The sequence below is a fragment of the Mesoplodon densirostris genome, chromosome 16, assembly GCF_025265405.1.
Source record: "Mesoplodon densirostris isolate mMesDen1 chromosome 16, mMesDen1 primary haplotype, whole genome shotgun sequence".
Classification (NCBI taxonomy): domain Eukaryota; kingdom Metazoa; phylum Chordata; class Mammalia; order Artiodactyla; family Ziphiidae; genus Mesoplodon; species Mesoplodon densirostris.
Window position 1 is genome coordinate 6,690,282 of NC_082676.1, and position 15,993 is coordinate 6,706,274.

Here is a 15,993-nt window from a genome sequence, read left to right on the forward strand (position 1 = left end):
TCTCACAGAATTAGTTTAATCCAGAATGAAAAACTTATTATATTTTTTAGCAGATGCAACAGAAATTAATCGTTTGAAAATAATCTCTCCCCGCTTCTCCTACTTATTTTCTCCCTAGTACCTAATACATTGTGAATGTATTTCTTCATCATTTGTCTGTCTCCCCATTAGATTGTAAGCTCCTTGAGGGCAAAGCCTCAGTCTGATTCAGTGCTATATGCCCAGCACCTAGAATTTGACATATAACAGGTACCCAATAAGTAAGTACTGAATGAATGAGTTTAAAACAGGCACACATTTAGCCAATATAAAAATTGATTTCTATAACTTCATTTCACACACTGGCCCTACATGATAGGCTAAAAACTTTGGTCCTTAGTTCACACCTGATTCTCTTCTCTGACTCTCTGTGGGATAAGCCAATGTCCTGGGGTTGCTCAGCCACTTGGTAATACCGGTTTGGGGCACCACGGCTGTTGCCACCCCTTGGTGTATCCCCAGGCTGGCTTTTTCCAGAGCACAGACTTGCACAGGTTGTGGGTGTGAAGCGGAAGCGAAGAAGTTAACACGGAGAAGGAGGGAGGGAGGAGGCTCATTCCAACGTCGCCCTGAATTGCTGCGTGTGCCGCTCCAGCTTTTTGGCCTCGGCCTGGAGGTGCCGCAGGGCGGCGGCGCTGGGATGCTGGAGTACGGCGTGCTTGGTGGCCAGCGCCAGGTCCTTGAGCAGGCTGCAGAGGCAGCAGCTGCCGCGCAAGATCTCGTTGCGCACGTCCCTCTCCTGGGTCTCCTGGCACAGCGTGTCCACCAGCTTCTGCCCGACCATGATGACTAGCTTGCTCTGCGTGATGAAGATCTCGGGGGGCTGGCTGCTGCCGAGACTGCTGTGCAACACGCCGATGGCTTTGAAGAGCGCCCCAAAATAGAGGCGGCTGTGTTCAGAAAGGCGGATTTTCTTCTCAGGATTCTGCTGACTCAAAAGCCGGGGGCTAAGGGAGCTAGGATTCTAGAGAAGGGAAAGGAAACAACGGATAAGAGAGAGATTCCATCGACAGGCTGTGGTTGTCTCGCTTTTCCTGTTTTTGCTCAATTTGCTAGACCTTTTGTAAGAAAAAGTACAGTTTTGTTTGGGAAGCCCCACAGTGCAACATTTGCCTAAGAAGTTAATGTTAAGGTTTGCAAAGCACTGTTACATATAAATTATCTCTCAGGTATATAATTTTATATATTGCATTATATATATAAAATCATTCATATTAGATACATATAAAATCGTATTCAATCCTCTCTACAAACTGTTAGAAACCCATTCTAAGAAACTCGTTGACAATGACTAAATTTATAACTTTAAAAAAAATGCAGAAAACTGGATGGTGAGATTTTTAAATTTACTCAAAGAACAGGTTTTAAAGCATTTTAAAAACCCTTCCTAGTTCCAGTATCAGAGGTAAATCTGAATCCCCCAGATTTCCAGAAGAAATAAAAATATACTGACTTATCTGCTTTAAGATTAAAATATTTATCTTACTTGCTAATTAAAGTTTTATTTAGAATTTTACTTTCGTGAATTTTATTTTCTGGAATGTGGAACCAAAGCCTACTCACTGTTGAAAGATTCTCAGCATCAAACTTAGTGGAAATCCTACTCCAGGTGACAATCAAACACACTGCTATATTTAAATTGGATAACAAACAAGGACCTACTGTACAGCATGGGGAACTCTGCTCAATATTATATAACAACCTAAATAGGAAAAGAATTTGAAAAAGAATAGATACAGGTATATGTATAACTGAATCACTTTGTGTACACCTGAAACTAAGACAACATTGTTAATCAACTACACTCTAATATAAAATAAAAAGTTTTTTAAAAAAAAAAGCCCCTTTGTTAGGTTATAGGTGAGGAGACTGAGGCTTCCGGAAGAGAAGAGGCTGCCTAGGGTCACTCTATTAGCAAAATAAAGATCTGGAGCTCTTAGCCTAGTCAGCGAGTCTGAAACTCTCATTCTTTCTATTAAACTGTGCACTCTTATCAACCTACGATCTTAAAACACCCAGCTCAGAAGCACTCAGACAGTGTTATAGTCTGACTGTGTCTCCCCAAAATTCATATCATGAAACTCTACCCCTCACTGTGAAGTTATTGGGAGATGGGGCCTTTGGGAGGTGACCAGCATTAGATGAGGTCATGTGGGTGCGGTCCCCAGGAATGGGGTTAGTGCTCTTACAAGGGTTGCCTGAGAGCTTGCTTCCACCCTCTGCTCTCTGCCAGGTGAGGATACAATGAGAAGTGGGCAGTCTTCAGCCTGGAAGAGGGCTCTCACCAGAATCTGACCCTGCTAGCACCCTGATCTTGGATTCCTAGCCTCTAGGACTGTGAGAAATAAATTTCTGTTGTTTATAAGCCACCCAGCCTATAGTACTTTGTTGTAGCAGCACAAACAGATTAAGATAGACAGGTAAAGGGAAAAAGACTGGGGTGTTGGTTGAGATGGACTCTCGGGGGGCAGGGAGCATGAGAAGAATGCATCAGAGGCTAGAAATGAGGAGCAACCATCTGGACATTGGAATGTTGGCATCTTAGCTTGGGAGTATTACCTGTAGGTAAACAAAAATGTACTATGATTTTTATTCTGGGCTGTTGGAAATCTCTGGAGGTATTTTTGGTTGTCACATTGACCAGGGAACACAACAGGCTACCAGTGGGCAGGGGGCTAGGGATGCTGAACAGTCCATCCCATGCAATGAAGAACTGTCCACCTGATGGTCAGTGGTCCCCCTGCCACCCCCACTGAGAACCAGTCAGTCTAAAGCAGGGTTTTTCCAAGGGTGGTCCTTGGACCTCCAGCACCTGGGAACTTGTTGGAAAAGAAAATTCTCAGGCCCTTCCCTAGACCTACTGAATCAGAAACGCTGGGGTGGGGTCCAGCCCTCTGGGTTTTAACAAGCCCTATGGGAAACTATGACCCACTCTCAGGTTTTAGAACCACTGGTCCAAGGCATACTTCATGCTGAACAAAATAGCATGACTTTTAGCAATCTGACAGGCCCCAAGTTTTGGGTTTGGGGTTTGCAGAACGAAGCATCAGGACGCCTGGGTTGTTATCTTAATTGACCTCTGAGAAGGCAAACAATCTTGTCCACGTCATTGGATATCTCTGTCCCTTCTCGCCCATGCTGCCCTCCCCACCCCCCATCAGCCAGGAGGTTGAATGGGTTCACTGGTTCCCAAGCTTCAGTTATTCAAAGAAAACCTTCTCACATTACGCCCTTTCTACCTTCCTCTTAACTTCGGTCAGCTTCATCTTTGTTTTTAAGTGATCAGCTGTTTTTACTTAAGTAAAAACTTTGAAAATTGGTAAATGGAAAACTACTATCATTTGCTATTCATAGGAGGTGACCAATGAAAAATAAGTACAATGATAACATTTTTGATTTAAAAAAAAAGAAAGAATATCAAATGTCAAAGAGGTGTTGAAGATACACAGGCCCCAAACCAAAATGTTTTTTCTGTTGTAATCAGAAACATTAAAAGGGAATGTCAAACAGGTACACGCACAGTGGGAAGGTCAAGTGAAGACCCAGGGAGAAGACAACCATGTACAAGCCAAGGAAAGACACCTGAGAAGAAATGAACCCTGATCTTGGATTTCTAGCCTCCAGAATTGTGAGAAAATAAATTTCTATTGTTTAAGCCAAAGGGGGAAAAATGTCAACAAGAATGTGAGTCCGTGCGACTTCGTGCCATGTCAGTATCTCCTGTGATAAACTCGCAGAGCACCTAGAATTATTTCACTGATGGTTAAAGGACCAGGTTCCACATTTTGGGGCTCATTGGACTTGCTCATCTCCAGGGTTCCTTCTATTGTAAAAAAGGAAGAACTGTCACAAAACCAAGTCTCCTCCCATGTGGGTCCGGGCTGTAAAGCTGAATTATTCACAACAGGAAACATCCCTGGGGATAAAGCCTATTAGTCAATCAGAAGTATTGGAGAGTCAGCATCATCGCTTACCTGTGTTTCTAAGTCTTTGTTTTTATCCAACCTTTGTACCAAGATGGGTTTTTCTTTCTCTTCTAGGTTAGGCAACTCCTGAAACATAAAATCCCTTCAAATTACCAACTAGAATGGTCTTTATACTATTATATAGCTGTTTAAGTCCACTTTAAAACTTGAGCATTCCTCGTTATGTTTTTGTTGATGGTTCTACCTAGTGATGACTTTTTCCAACAAAGGAGACTTCAGCAGCCCGAGGGCTGAATTTTGCCTACCAACACGGCCTAATATAATGACACACAATTTTATTGGGAAATGAAAAATATCCAAATTTCCAGCTTCTCTAGAGTGTGTTAAAGCTCTTGCACCTCCAGGCATGTCAGCAGAAAACCAAGACTGGGGCTGAAAGCACTGAGTTATCTCCGTGACACAGGCCCCAGGTTACCTGCTGCATTTCTTGCAACTTGCAATTCTTTTTTTTTTTTTTGGCTGTGTTGGGTCTTCCTTGCCACGTGTGGGCTTTCTCTAGCTGCAGCGAGTGGGGGCTACTCTTCATTGCGGTGCACAGGCTTCTCATTGCAGTGGCTTGTTGAGGAGCACGGGCTCTTAGTGCATGGGCTCTAGTGGGCAGGCTCAATAGTTGTGGCTCGTGGGCTCTAGAGCGCAGGCTCAGTAGTTGTGGCTCACGGACTTAGTTGCTCTGAGGCATGTGGGATCTTCCCAGACCAGGGCTCAAACCCGTGTCTCCTGCACTGGCAGGCTGATTCTTAACCACTGCGCCACCAGGAAAGCCCTGCAACTTGCAATTCTTGAACTAAGGGTCTCTTTCTATAGTGTCTAGACTCATGGAGCAAAGTATTCCTAAGAGTAACTAGGGTCTGGAGGCTGCTAGGACCATGCACAATTTTGAAGAGTGTTTACAGTTCCTCTTCTGTTTCTAAGAAACACACTGACAATGACTAAATTTATAACTGTCAAAAATGCAAAGAAACTTGGTGGTGAGATGAAAAATTTTGTTCAAAGAACAGGTTTCACAAGGTTTTCAAAATCCTTTCTAATCCTAACATCAGAGGTAAGCCCCAAATCCCAAAATTTCCAGAAGACATCCTGTCTGCCTTAATATTAAGATACATATCTTACTTCTTACAAGAGCTCACCTTGGGCTTCCCTGGTGGCGCAGTGGTTGAGAGTCTGCCTGCCGATGCAGGGGACACGGGTTCGTGCCCCGGTCTGCGAAGATCCCACATACTGCGGAGCGGCTGGGCCCGTGAGCCATGGCTGCTGAGCCTGCGCATCCGGAGCCTGTGCTCCGCAACGGGAGAGGCCACAACAGTGAGAGGCCCGCGTACCGCAAAAAAAAAAAAAAAAAAAAAAAAAGCTCACCTAGACTTTTACTTCCATGAATCTTATTTTCTGGAAAATGGAACCCTTGTCTCCCCAAAGACGATAAAACAGATTCTCATCTAAGTTACTGGTGACCACTCCAGATAAAAATGGAAAGTCCCCTTATAGTATACCACTCTGAACTCACCTGTTCACAAACATTTGTCCTATTTTTCTTTAATAGTTCAGGAGGGTGTTCGCCTTCCCTTTGTTTCTGAAAAGGAGCATTCCTTTGGTATGATTCAGTCTCCTTTTGGGGAAGCCGGATGGATTTTGCAAGCTTAAATTCTGCATTTGAGGTCAATTGCACGGGGTCTTCCTTTTCACAGTTCGGCTTGAAAAGGAGTCTCCCGTTGGCAATGACGAGGGAGGCGAACCTCTTGATGTCTTCTGGAACCATCCGCGCTGTCAGGACAAATCTCTCCAGGTCATCCAGGCTGTTTTGGACTTTGTTGGTCACGAGGACTTCCAGGGACCAATCGCAGCTCTCCAGACTTTCCTTTGTTTCAAGCAGGATTTGGTAGGAGTTGGAGATTGTCTGTAGCTGATCCCTAATTTTGGCCTGAAGTTTACTGTCGGTGAGGTTACAGGCAGTCCCACAGACGCCGCAGGCGAAATCCAGAAATTCTCTCAAGGATTCCTCTGTGCAGTCGGCAGCCCTGCGGATCGCGTGGATGTTGGCCTCCAGGTAGTCTCTGAACCTCCACTGTCTACTGACAAAGAGCATCAGGCCCGCGACAGACTTGTCCACCTTGTGTTGCAGAGTTGTGACTGTCTCTTTGGCCAAGTCCAGGTCCAAGGGGAGGTCTTTGGCTGACTCCTCTGAGGAGCTAGAAGAGTGGCTAGACGTGGAGGAGCATGAGGAGAGGACGCTGGCTCTGCTGTCAGAACTGGAAACGGACAAGCCGTCTGGCTCAGGAGACGGCGATGCTGCCCGTCCAGAGAACCATGAGGAATTATGGTCCACGGAATTCTCTGAAGGCCCATCGGCTTTTCCCAGCTCTTTCCCATCCTGGGGGACACTTGGCACTGCTTTAGGGACATCGTAGATGTTCAGTTTGGTGTTCTGCTGTTCCACTCGGTAGATCAGAAAGCTTGAAGGGATCTTGTAGCTGACACCTTCATCCAAAGGGAATGCATCCCTGGGTGGTGGAAAGCTATAAGAAGGAATCTCTGGAAGGCTGAGTTTTTTCTGCATGGGCACGTTTTTCCACGGGTGTGGACTGAGGGTCCTTGCTCTGCTGTTCTGAGGGCTGTGAAAACTGGACATGTACCCGGGGAGAGCACGGTGCCCCGATTTTTCCACAAAGCTGCTTAGAGATGCGTTTCTTACATCAGCCTTTTCCGGAGACGCTGGCGTGTCATAAATCCATTCGGATGTCTGAGGGCTTGGCAACGTGTTGCAGTTGCCTCTCCTTAAGGCAATGCTTGACATCAGGGGAACACTCTGCTCCTGTGAAAAACCATACAAAGTCACCCAGTTTAGGAGCAACAAGAAGGCAGTATGAGCGACTCAGGTGACACATGTGTATTATACTGAGGACCCACCAAGTGCTGGGCCCTGTGCTTCTTAAAAATCTGATCGACGCTCCCCCACTCAGCTTCTCCTGTGGCTGCCCACTGCTGCTATCACGCAAGCCCTTCGCAGTCGGGCTCCAACCTCCTTTGAGCCTTCTTGCTCTCCGCTTCTGCCACCACCCTCCTTAAAGGTCCAGCTCCTCTTGCTGTTTACCTTCCCCTGAACACAGAATGCTCCCTTGAACTATATTTAATTTTGCCCCAACTGGTTCCTCTGCTTTAAATGTCTTCCCAACCCCTTGCTTTCTGTCTAACAAACTCCTATGCATCCTTCGTGACACTGCTGAGTTGCCACCTTGGGCACAGGTTTTTGTTTTTTTTTTTTTTTGCGGTACGCGGGTCTCTCACTGTTGTGGCCTCTCCCGTTGCGGAGCACAGTCTCCGGACGCGCAGGCTCAGCGGCCATGGCTCACGGGCCCAGCCGCTCCGCGGCATGTGGGATCTTCCCGGACCGGGGCACGAACCCGTGTCCCCTGCATCGGCAGGCGGACTCTCAACCACTGCGCCACCGGGGAAGCCCTGCATTCCTAATTTTGACCAAGCAAACAACATTTCCCAGAGGCCGTTCAGGTTTGCATAGCATCGGATCTCAGCGCCCGTCATACTTACGTTTGGTTGGCTGGCAGGGGGACCAAGTGCTGCTTTTGGGGGGCTGGGGAGGATGTCATATAGCTGCTGCTGCTTCCCTGGCTCCTGGGGAAAGACCGCAAAGAAGGACAACTTGAATGTTTCCCTCCTGATGGCTGCACATCACAAACTCTCTCCACTCCAGCGTTTCTTTTCTATTTTCCAAATGAAAACACAAATCACTGAAGACTAGGGGATTTCAGTCATGATGATTTTATGGTGGAAGTGTGTGCTCTACTGGGTATATTTTCAACAATGGACTCTGTGCTTTAGAAAAGGTGACTCCTCGATTGAAGGTGGGGACAAAGTATAGAGAGAATTAGCTGCAGCTGCAGTTAAAAACGGTAGTTCAGGGCTTCCCTGGTGGCACAGTGGTTGAGAGTCCGCCTGCCGGTGCAGGGGACACGGGTTCGTGCCCCGGTCCGGGAGGATCCCACATGCCGCGGAGCGGCTGGGCCGGTGAGCCATGGCCGCTGAGCCTGCGTGTCCGGAGCCTGTGCTCCGCAACGGGAGAGGCCACAACAGTGAGAGGCCCGTGTACCACACAAAAAAAAAAAGGTAAAAGAACTAAATAGACTTTTCACCAAGGAAGACATACAGATGTCCAAGAGACACATGGAAAGATTCTCAACATCAGTAATTATTAGAGAAATGCAAATCAAAACTACAATGAGGTATCACCTCACGCCGGTCAAAATGGCCATTATCAAAAAATCTAGAAACAATAAATGCTGGAAAGAGTGTGGTGAAAAGGGAACACTCTTGCACTGCTGGTGGGAATGTGAATTGATACAGCCACTATGGAGAACAGTATGGAGGTTCCTTACAAAACTAAAAATAGAACTACCATACGACCCAGCAATCCCACTACTGGGCATTTACCCTGAGAAAACCATAATTCAAAAAAAGACATGTACCACAATGTTCACTGCAGCTCTATTTACAATAGCCAGGGCATGGAACCAACCTAAATGTCCATCGACAGATGAATGGATAAAGAAGATGTGGCACATATATACAATGGAATATTACTCAGCCATAAAAAGAAATGAAATTGAGTTATTTGTAGTGAGGTGGATAGACCTAGAGTCTGTCATACAGAGTGAAGTAAGTCAGAAAGAGAAGACCAAATACCGTATGCTAACATGTATATATGGAATCTAAAAAAAAAAAAAAAAAGGTTCTGATGAACCCAGTTACAGGGCAGGAATAAAGATGTAGATATAGAGGGTGGACTTGAGGACGCAGGGTGGGAGGGTGAAGCTGGGGTGAAGTGAGAGTAGCATCGACATATATACACTACCGAATGTAAAATAGTTGGCTGGTGGGAAGCAGCTGCATAGCACATGACCTAGAGGGGTGGGATAGGGAGGGTGGGAGGGAGGCTCTAGAGGGAGGGGATATGGGGACATATGTATGCAGATGGCTGATTCACTTTGTTGTACAACAGAACTAACACAGTATTGTGAAGCAATTATACTCCAATAAAGATCTATTTAAAAAAAAGACTCCACACTCCCACTGCAGGGGAACAAAGATCGCGCCTGCCAAAGTAAAAGTGCTTTGGAAACCGGAAAAAAAACCCAAGAAGTGCAGATATGTGTATGTGTATGTTTGTGTGTGTACATGTGCGTGGATATAAAGTATCTATTACAAATGAAAAGTTAAAAAGTTTTAAATATTCAGAATTCAAATAGTAGTACTATTCTCCTGAGCAGGTCTGGGCTCCCTGGGCACAAAGCTGGTCTCTGAGCGAAGATGTGTCCTTTGGAGTCAGGACTGATGCTCCAGGAGATATCTCAGTGGTAAAGCTGAAATGCAGGGTCTGCGTGACCCTGAGACCCCACGATGGATGGAGAGGTGTGGGAAGAGCAGGGCCACGGCTGAGACTCACCTTCAGGGCTGGGAGGCACCGGCTCTGGGCAGGCACATCGTACACCTGGCAAGGCAGAGCTGGCAGTGAGGTGCGAGCAGGTCTGGGAATTGTGAAGAGGGCCTTGGGGAGAGGAAGAAGAGTTGAGGGAAAGAGACGTCACCGCTGAGCCCACGGGTCATGAGACGGCAAAGGCAGCCCTGACCTCTAATTGGAGACCCTTCGCTCTGAGTCTGGGAACAGCAGGACGCGCTGCTGGGGAGGTCCATGGTGGAGGGCAGTCTTCCTCACATGCTGGCCCATAGCTGCCTGCATCAGCCTCACCTGGGAAGCAGGTTGGAATGCAGATTCCTGGGCTCCGAGTCCACTGTATAGCATTTCTGAGTCTTGATGGAGAAACTGAAAAACTGCAGGATCATCAAGTTTCCCGGGTGATTCTGATGTTCTCTAGGGACCCCAGGCTGTGATTCGAATGCTGGGTTATTAATGTTTGTCTCATGATGCTGAGGATGCAGCTGTGAATGAGGCAGGCAGGGGGGCTTTACAGGTGCTGCCTGATCCTCCGCTCTGTGATCCCCTACACTGCCGCAGATTAGTAAACCGGACTTGGTCCCTGCTGGTCTTCGGCTGATCTGTCTAGGACAAACTCAGCAATGGTTCCCCATTATGCTCTGGGTTAATTCCAAGCTCCTTGCAGGCCATGCCCTGCCCAGCCCCAGGGACTATGCACGGTGTGTCCCCAGTTGTCAGCCGTCACCCGCCTTCCTCCCTGCCCACCCCACCTCCTTATTGGAATACACCGAGCTCTCTCCCACTGCAGAGCCTGTCCAAATGAGGTTCCACTGCCTACCACTCCCCAATCACCACAGGTCCATTTTATTTATGCAGCTGCCTTTGTGGGTCACACTTGCCCAAGAGACAACCTACAGACTACATGGGGACTTTCCTGTGTTTGGAATTTTAGGTGGAAAGGAGTCAGTTCAAAAATGCCCAGTGTGGGGCTTCCCTGGTGGCGCAGTGGTTGAGAGTCCGCCTGCCGATGCAGGGGATACGGGTTCGTGCCCCGGTCTGGGAAGATCCCACATGCCGCGGAGCGGCTAGGCCCGTGAGCCATGGCCACTGAGCCTGCACGTCCGGAGCCTGTGCTCCGCAACAGGAGAGGCCACAACAGTGAGAGGCCCGCGTACCGCAAAAAAAAAATGCCCAGTATTTCTTGGAAAATGTAGACGGCAGTCAGTTAAGGAAGCTGTTTTGAGAAACGTGGTTTTGAAAGGTTTGGAGGACAGTTCGAGAACTAGAGGGTCTAAAAGCAATTTCATCAGGAAATCTAACCTTTTTACTTGAAATACAAAAGATAACCCTCTCTGAATTGAAACCAAAATCAAATACCTTCTTTGTACGGTCATTTTATTTTATTATTTTTTTAAGAGAGGCTGGCATGTTATATTAAGGAAGTCGGAATAAAAAGTAAAACAAAGCTCAAGACAGTGGTTACGCTGGGGGGAAGTGGGTGGGAGAGGTGGGAGGGGGCTTCTGGGATGCTAGTTTCGTTCTTTTTCTAGATCCGGATACTAGCGAATGAACTATGTACCCTTAGGATCTATAGGTTAAACTTCAATAAAACAAAATAGATAGCGTCAGCCACAGAGCCAGGTGAACAAGATCAAGGGTAGGCCAAGGGCTCTGCCTTGGGTGTTGTCAGTCCAGGGGTGTAGACAGAGACAGACACAACAAAGAAACTTTGGTCTCTGGTATTCATCAGGGTGTGACCCTGGATGGGCCTTTCACCTCCCTGGGAATCAACTTCCTCATTTTTAAAGCGAAGAGTTGTTCTAATCTGCACGGGTCTCTTCCAGCTAGAAAGACGGAGAATCCCTTATTAGGACAACTTGAGACAAGTGACATATTTCCACCTTCTTGGTTTTTAATTTTTGGCCAACCTTAATCTAGAGATACTCAACCCGGGGAATCTCTGAAATGGGTCCCCCGGGCCGTGTGCCAACCCTGTGAACAGCCCGTCAGAAAACAGCTCAAAGCTAATGGCTAGACGTGCTTGGTTTTACCAATGTCCGCTTCTGCTCAGAATGTAATATTTTCTGGGTGGTCTCAGACTCAAGGCTCACTGCTAGATTACCCGAACGGGGAGAAGATGTCTGCCTTTTCTGTGAATCAGAAGATTCTTAACTGATTATCATCTTGCATTCTTCTAGCTCCTTCCTTCTTGTAGTAGAGGAAGAAGCAAAATTATTCAGAATCACCAAAAGGTACAACTTGAGGTGAACTTAGAAATGATGGAGCCCCACCCTCTCTTTTTTTTTTTTTTTTTGCAGTACACAGGCCTCTCACCGCTGTAGCCTCTCCCGTTGCGTAGCACAGGCTCCGGACACGCAGGCTCAGCGGCCATGGCTCACGGGCCCAGCCGCTCCGTGGCACGTGGGATCCTCCCGGACCGGGGCACGAACCCGCGTCCCCTGCATCAGCAGGCGGACTCTCAACCACTGCGCCACCAGGGAAGCCCCGTACTTTCTCTTGATACAGAGCAAGAAAGAGAAGTCCAGAGGGGTGCTGGGATGTCTCCAATCACCCAGCATAGCTGTGGCTGCCCCCAAAGCCAAGTGAAGCTGGACTCCTGATTTCTAAGCCACAGATGGCATCTCTTGCTTTAAAAGACCCCCAAGCACGGAGAAGGCAATAAAAAAGGGAGGGGGGAGGGAGGAAAAATATAGACAGGGCAGCGATGGAGGGAAAGTAAGCAGGAGTGAAAGGCAGGAAAGTTCCCCAGGTGTTTTACTGGGGCCACAGCAAGACCTGCTTGAGTGATGAGGAATCCCTCGCTTCTAAATTCCCCTTTGGCCGCCGTGGTTTCTGTCCATGGCCGCAGCCTGCACCAGTGAGAGCTCCACGCTTCACGTCAAGGACAAATGTTACAGCTAATGCTCTGGCCCTTTTCTGAGTTAGGATGGTAAACTCATCTCTCCTTTCATACCATTGTCAGTCTAGGAGTTGACAGTGAGTCCGCGGTTGTGAAGCCTTAGGTTGGATCCGGTCGTTTCATTCCTTCCGTAAATGTTTACAGAGCATCTTGCAGGAGCCTGGCACTGCGCTGGGGGGTTGGGATCCCCGGGGAACAGTGGACATTGCAGCTGCTGTCCTTTTAGGGGGCCTTTGATTTTTTTTTGTTTCTTTTAGTGGCTTTGAAAAGCAACTCAATTAACTTCAGCCCAGGCCACTTGTTGTTCTCAGAGAAGCCAGCACCGAGTCAGCTGCTCAGATGACAGCTGAGTGTGCCAGGCCTAGATCTGGGCCAGTTGTTCCCGAAAAGTGACCTGGGGTCCACCCCACGGATGGCTGCTGGAGACTCAGCTGCCTCCTTCTGGTGTTTGCAGCCAGTGCCTACGGGTGGCAGCTGCTCTGTGTAACAGCTGGTTCTCTGCCTGGCGGCCCCCGGGAGCTAGGAAATCTGAATTACTCAAAATCTCTTAAGGAATCAACACCTTCTTGTTTGAAGAAGTTAGTGTGGAGGAGGCCTGGAGGGTAGGTGGGATGTTGCTCGGGGGGTTGGGGGGTGGGGGCCAGCACATACATGGGAGGAGTGGCCCTTCCTGGACACGGACCTCGCCGGGACTTCCATGCAGAGCTGGGGCCGGGTGGGATGTGTCATCTGAGCTGAAAGCAAAGTGTGTGACGGCAGGAAATGCCTGCAGTGACTGAAGACCATGCAACTCTGTTCTACACTGTTAACACTTCATGAAGGCCAGGGCTTGGGGAAAAACAGTACATTATTTTTCTCTTCTTTTAATTCCTTTCCTTCTTTTTTAAAAAAAAGTTTCATTCTGCATTTACTGAGCGCTTCTTTTCCTCTGTTTTTTTTAAAATTGTTATTTAAAAAAATTACAGATGTAACACATGCTCTACATAACGCACAAATCAACTTCCTAGTCTCTTTGTTCATCAAATATTTATCAAGTACCCACCCCATGCCAGGCATGGTCCCAGATGCTGGGGACACAGGAGCGAATAAAATAAAGGTCCCTGCTTAATGCCTTCTTTCACTTTCTCCTTAACCAGTTCCACTTCCTAAGGGTAACCACTGTTGGTGTGTATTCTTTTCAATGCACACATACATGCACAATTTTTTTTTTGAGCTTTTCTCTGTTAGGTTGGTTTTTATTTAAATGGTTCTTTGTCCCCACTTATAAATACCTTATAGGACTGCTTCATCTTTTTTTCACAACTGCATAGTAGCTCATCATAGGGTTATGCTGAAATTTATGTAACAAATACCCCATGAATACACATTTAGGCATCTTGGATTTTTCCCTGTAACAAATAATGCTATAGTGCCTATGGCCTCCTCATCCAGATCTATTTCTGCCTTCTTGTATATTTCTGCAGCAATTCTGGAAGTAAAGTTTCTGGATTGAAAGGAATACATATTTTAAATCTGATGAGTGATTTCCTGTCTTTGACCCATGGAAATTCAACCCCTCCATTTACCACTAGCCATCCTAGTGTTCCTGTGTAAAAAAAGACCACCATGAATGTTGAGATGCTTTCATACACAGCTTGACTAAGCACTTAGTTTCCTGCAAAGTGTGGGTGTCTTGGCGAGCCAGGAACCGCCAAGGTACCCAGAGTGTTAATGACAACCAAAGTGGGCGCCAAACACAAGCTCATCCACTCACCCCGGCCATCTGGTTCCCATTTGTATGTTTGATCTCCTGACGGACACCCACAATTCAAGGGTAGTTAAGCCCCTGGGTGCTATGTACCCCTTGACCTATTTCTTCTGTCTGGAAACAGGCTTACCTGCTTTGGAAATCTTAGAGTCTTTTCACAGACGATTCTGGCGCTGGCAGGTGGGTTAGGGACTTCATAGACTTGGACTGTGGGAGGTGGAGGCCCCTCCACCCAGCTCTTCATCTGCTCGTACACAGGGCCTGGAGATGAGGGGTTGAGCAGGGTGGGCACTTCATAGGTCTCCTGGGAGCTGGTGGAAGCATCTTCCGGGCCTCTCAGGAAAGGGGGACAGGGCCTGTCGGCAGAGGCCTCCACGAGGATTTCAAGGCGGTTGGCAGGGGCCAGGCCTTGCCTCCCGTGAAGCAAACACTTCCACCAGCCCTCGCTTTCTGGCACATTTTGTTCCAGAATGGTCAGGATGTCTCCTCTGCAGAAAGCCAGCTCATCTGCGCCGTCGGGGTGGTTGTCATAAAGTGCCCTGGCCAAGAGCATCTGGGGGCAGGGGAGAAAGAATTCACGGTCATGATCATTGCCAATGACCACTGTAGCCATACCACTCGCTTAGCACCCAGTCACAGCTGCTCATTTATCTTGTTTCCTCGACCCCAGAGGCCCTGTCCCTGCTGTTTGCCTGATTTATTTCTACCCATCCTCGGGGAGTGTGGGGCGTGGTCTCAGGTGAAATGTCAGATCCTGCAGGAAGTATTACCTCCACCCTGAGACCAGGTCCAGTCTCTCCCCTCTCATGGTCCTGATTTAATTTATGACCCCCCTAGTTATATGGTAGAGGGCAGCCTAGCACAGAGTTGGGTTGAAATCCTGACTCTGTGACTTCCTAGCTGTGTGCCCTTGAGTAAATTAGCTCAAATTACTTAAATTAGCTCAAATTAAATTACTTTCTTTGGGCCTCAGTTTCCTTGTCTGTAAATTGGGAATAATAGTACTATCTACCTGATGGAGTTATTGTGAGAGCTAAATGGGTTGGTAAGTGTAGAAAGCTCATTGAACAGTGCTTGGCATTTGCTAAGTGCTCAGTAAAGCTTGGCTGTAAAGTGTCAAAATGATTCTACTGCTCTTTGCCTGGTTGTTATTTTTCCCCTGACTGGAACTAGAAATTCCATGACTTCTGGGACCAGATCTCACTCGATTTGCTGCTCTCTCCCCAGCATCAAGCAAGTACCCAGGAGCATAGGCGAGGCTCCATCAATGTTCATTTATTCACGTGCAATGAAACAAAGACGCAGGGAGTGAGTGACTAGTCCATACAGCCAGGATCAAAACACGGGCAGTCTCCTAATTCTCAGACCCATGCCCTTTCTGTAAGTCACACAGTCCTCCAAAAAAAGAAAAACCACCTGTTGTAGCGACAGCAATGGTAAAACCCCTTCTTACTGGAATTTTCTGCTGTAAATAAAAGAATGCAATTTGTTCCTGTGGGTTTTAAAGTAATCGCCTCCTTCCCTTATTATATCAATGTATTACAGAAAAATTAGGAAATGTAGAGAAGCAAAAAGCAGAAAATGAAAATTACCTACAATCCCACCACTCAGAGGTAACTATTTACATCATTTTGGTATACATCCTTCCGGCTGCCTTTTTAAAAAAATCAAATTTAGTTAATTATACTTTTTATACCCACTAGCCCCTAATATATACAGTTTATAAATAAAGCAAAAACGACCAATCCTCCCATTACATTGGTTGAGAACTGATGCAGTTTTTTTTGCCTAATAATGTTTTTTTTTCTGTCACAAAAATGGAATTGGATGGCCAACTGCTGAAAAATACCATCTTAAA

At 47.0% G+C, this 15,993-nt stretch overlaps 1 protein-coding gene across 5 annotated transcripts in view; it reads right to left on the bottom strand.

Annotated features, from left to right (window-relative positions):
* Positions 1 to 15,993, bottom strand: part of CASS4 (Cas scaffold protein family member 4) — a 37,332-nt gene continuing 21,339 nt past the window's right edge. For 3 of the 5 annotated variants that reach the window (XM_060077773.1, XM_060077774.1, XM_060077775.1), the window contains 6 exons: positions 14,266 to 14,688; positions 9,478 to 9,579; positions 7,566 to 7,649; positions 5,527 to 6,831; positions 4,014 to 4,091; positions 1 to 1,003 (listed from right to left, as the gene is read on the bottom strand). In XM_060077773.1, the coding sequence (XP_059933756.1) occupies positions 593 to 1,003; positions 4,014 to 4,091; positions 5,527 to 6,831; positions 7,566 to 7,649; positions 9,478 to 9,579; positions 14,266 to 14,688 (2,403 nt within the window). In that variant the 3' untranslated portion in view covers positions 1 to 592. Of the gene's footprint in view, positions 1,004 to 4,013; positions 4,092 to 5,526; positions 6,832 to 7,565; positions 7,650 to 9,477; positions 9,580 to 14,265; positions 14,749 to 15,993 lie in introns of those variants that run through there. The other 2 variants (XM_060077772.1, XM_060077776.1) reach the window with 2 other exon arrangements.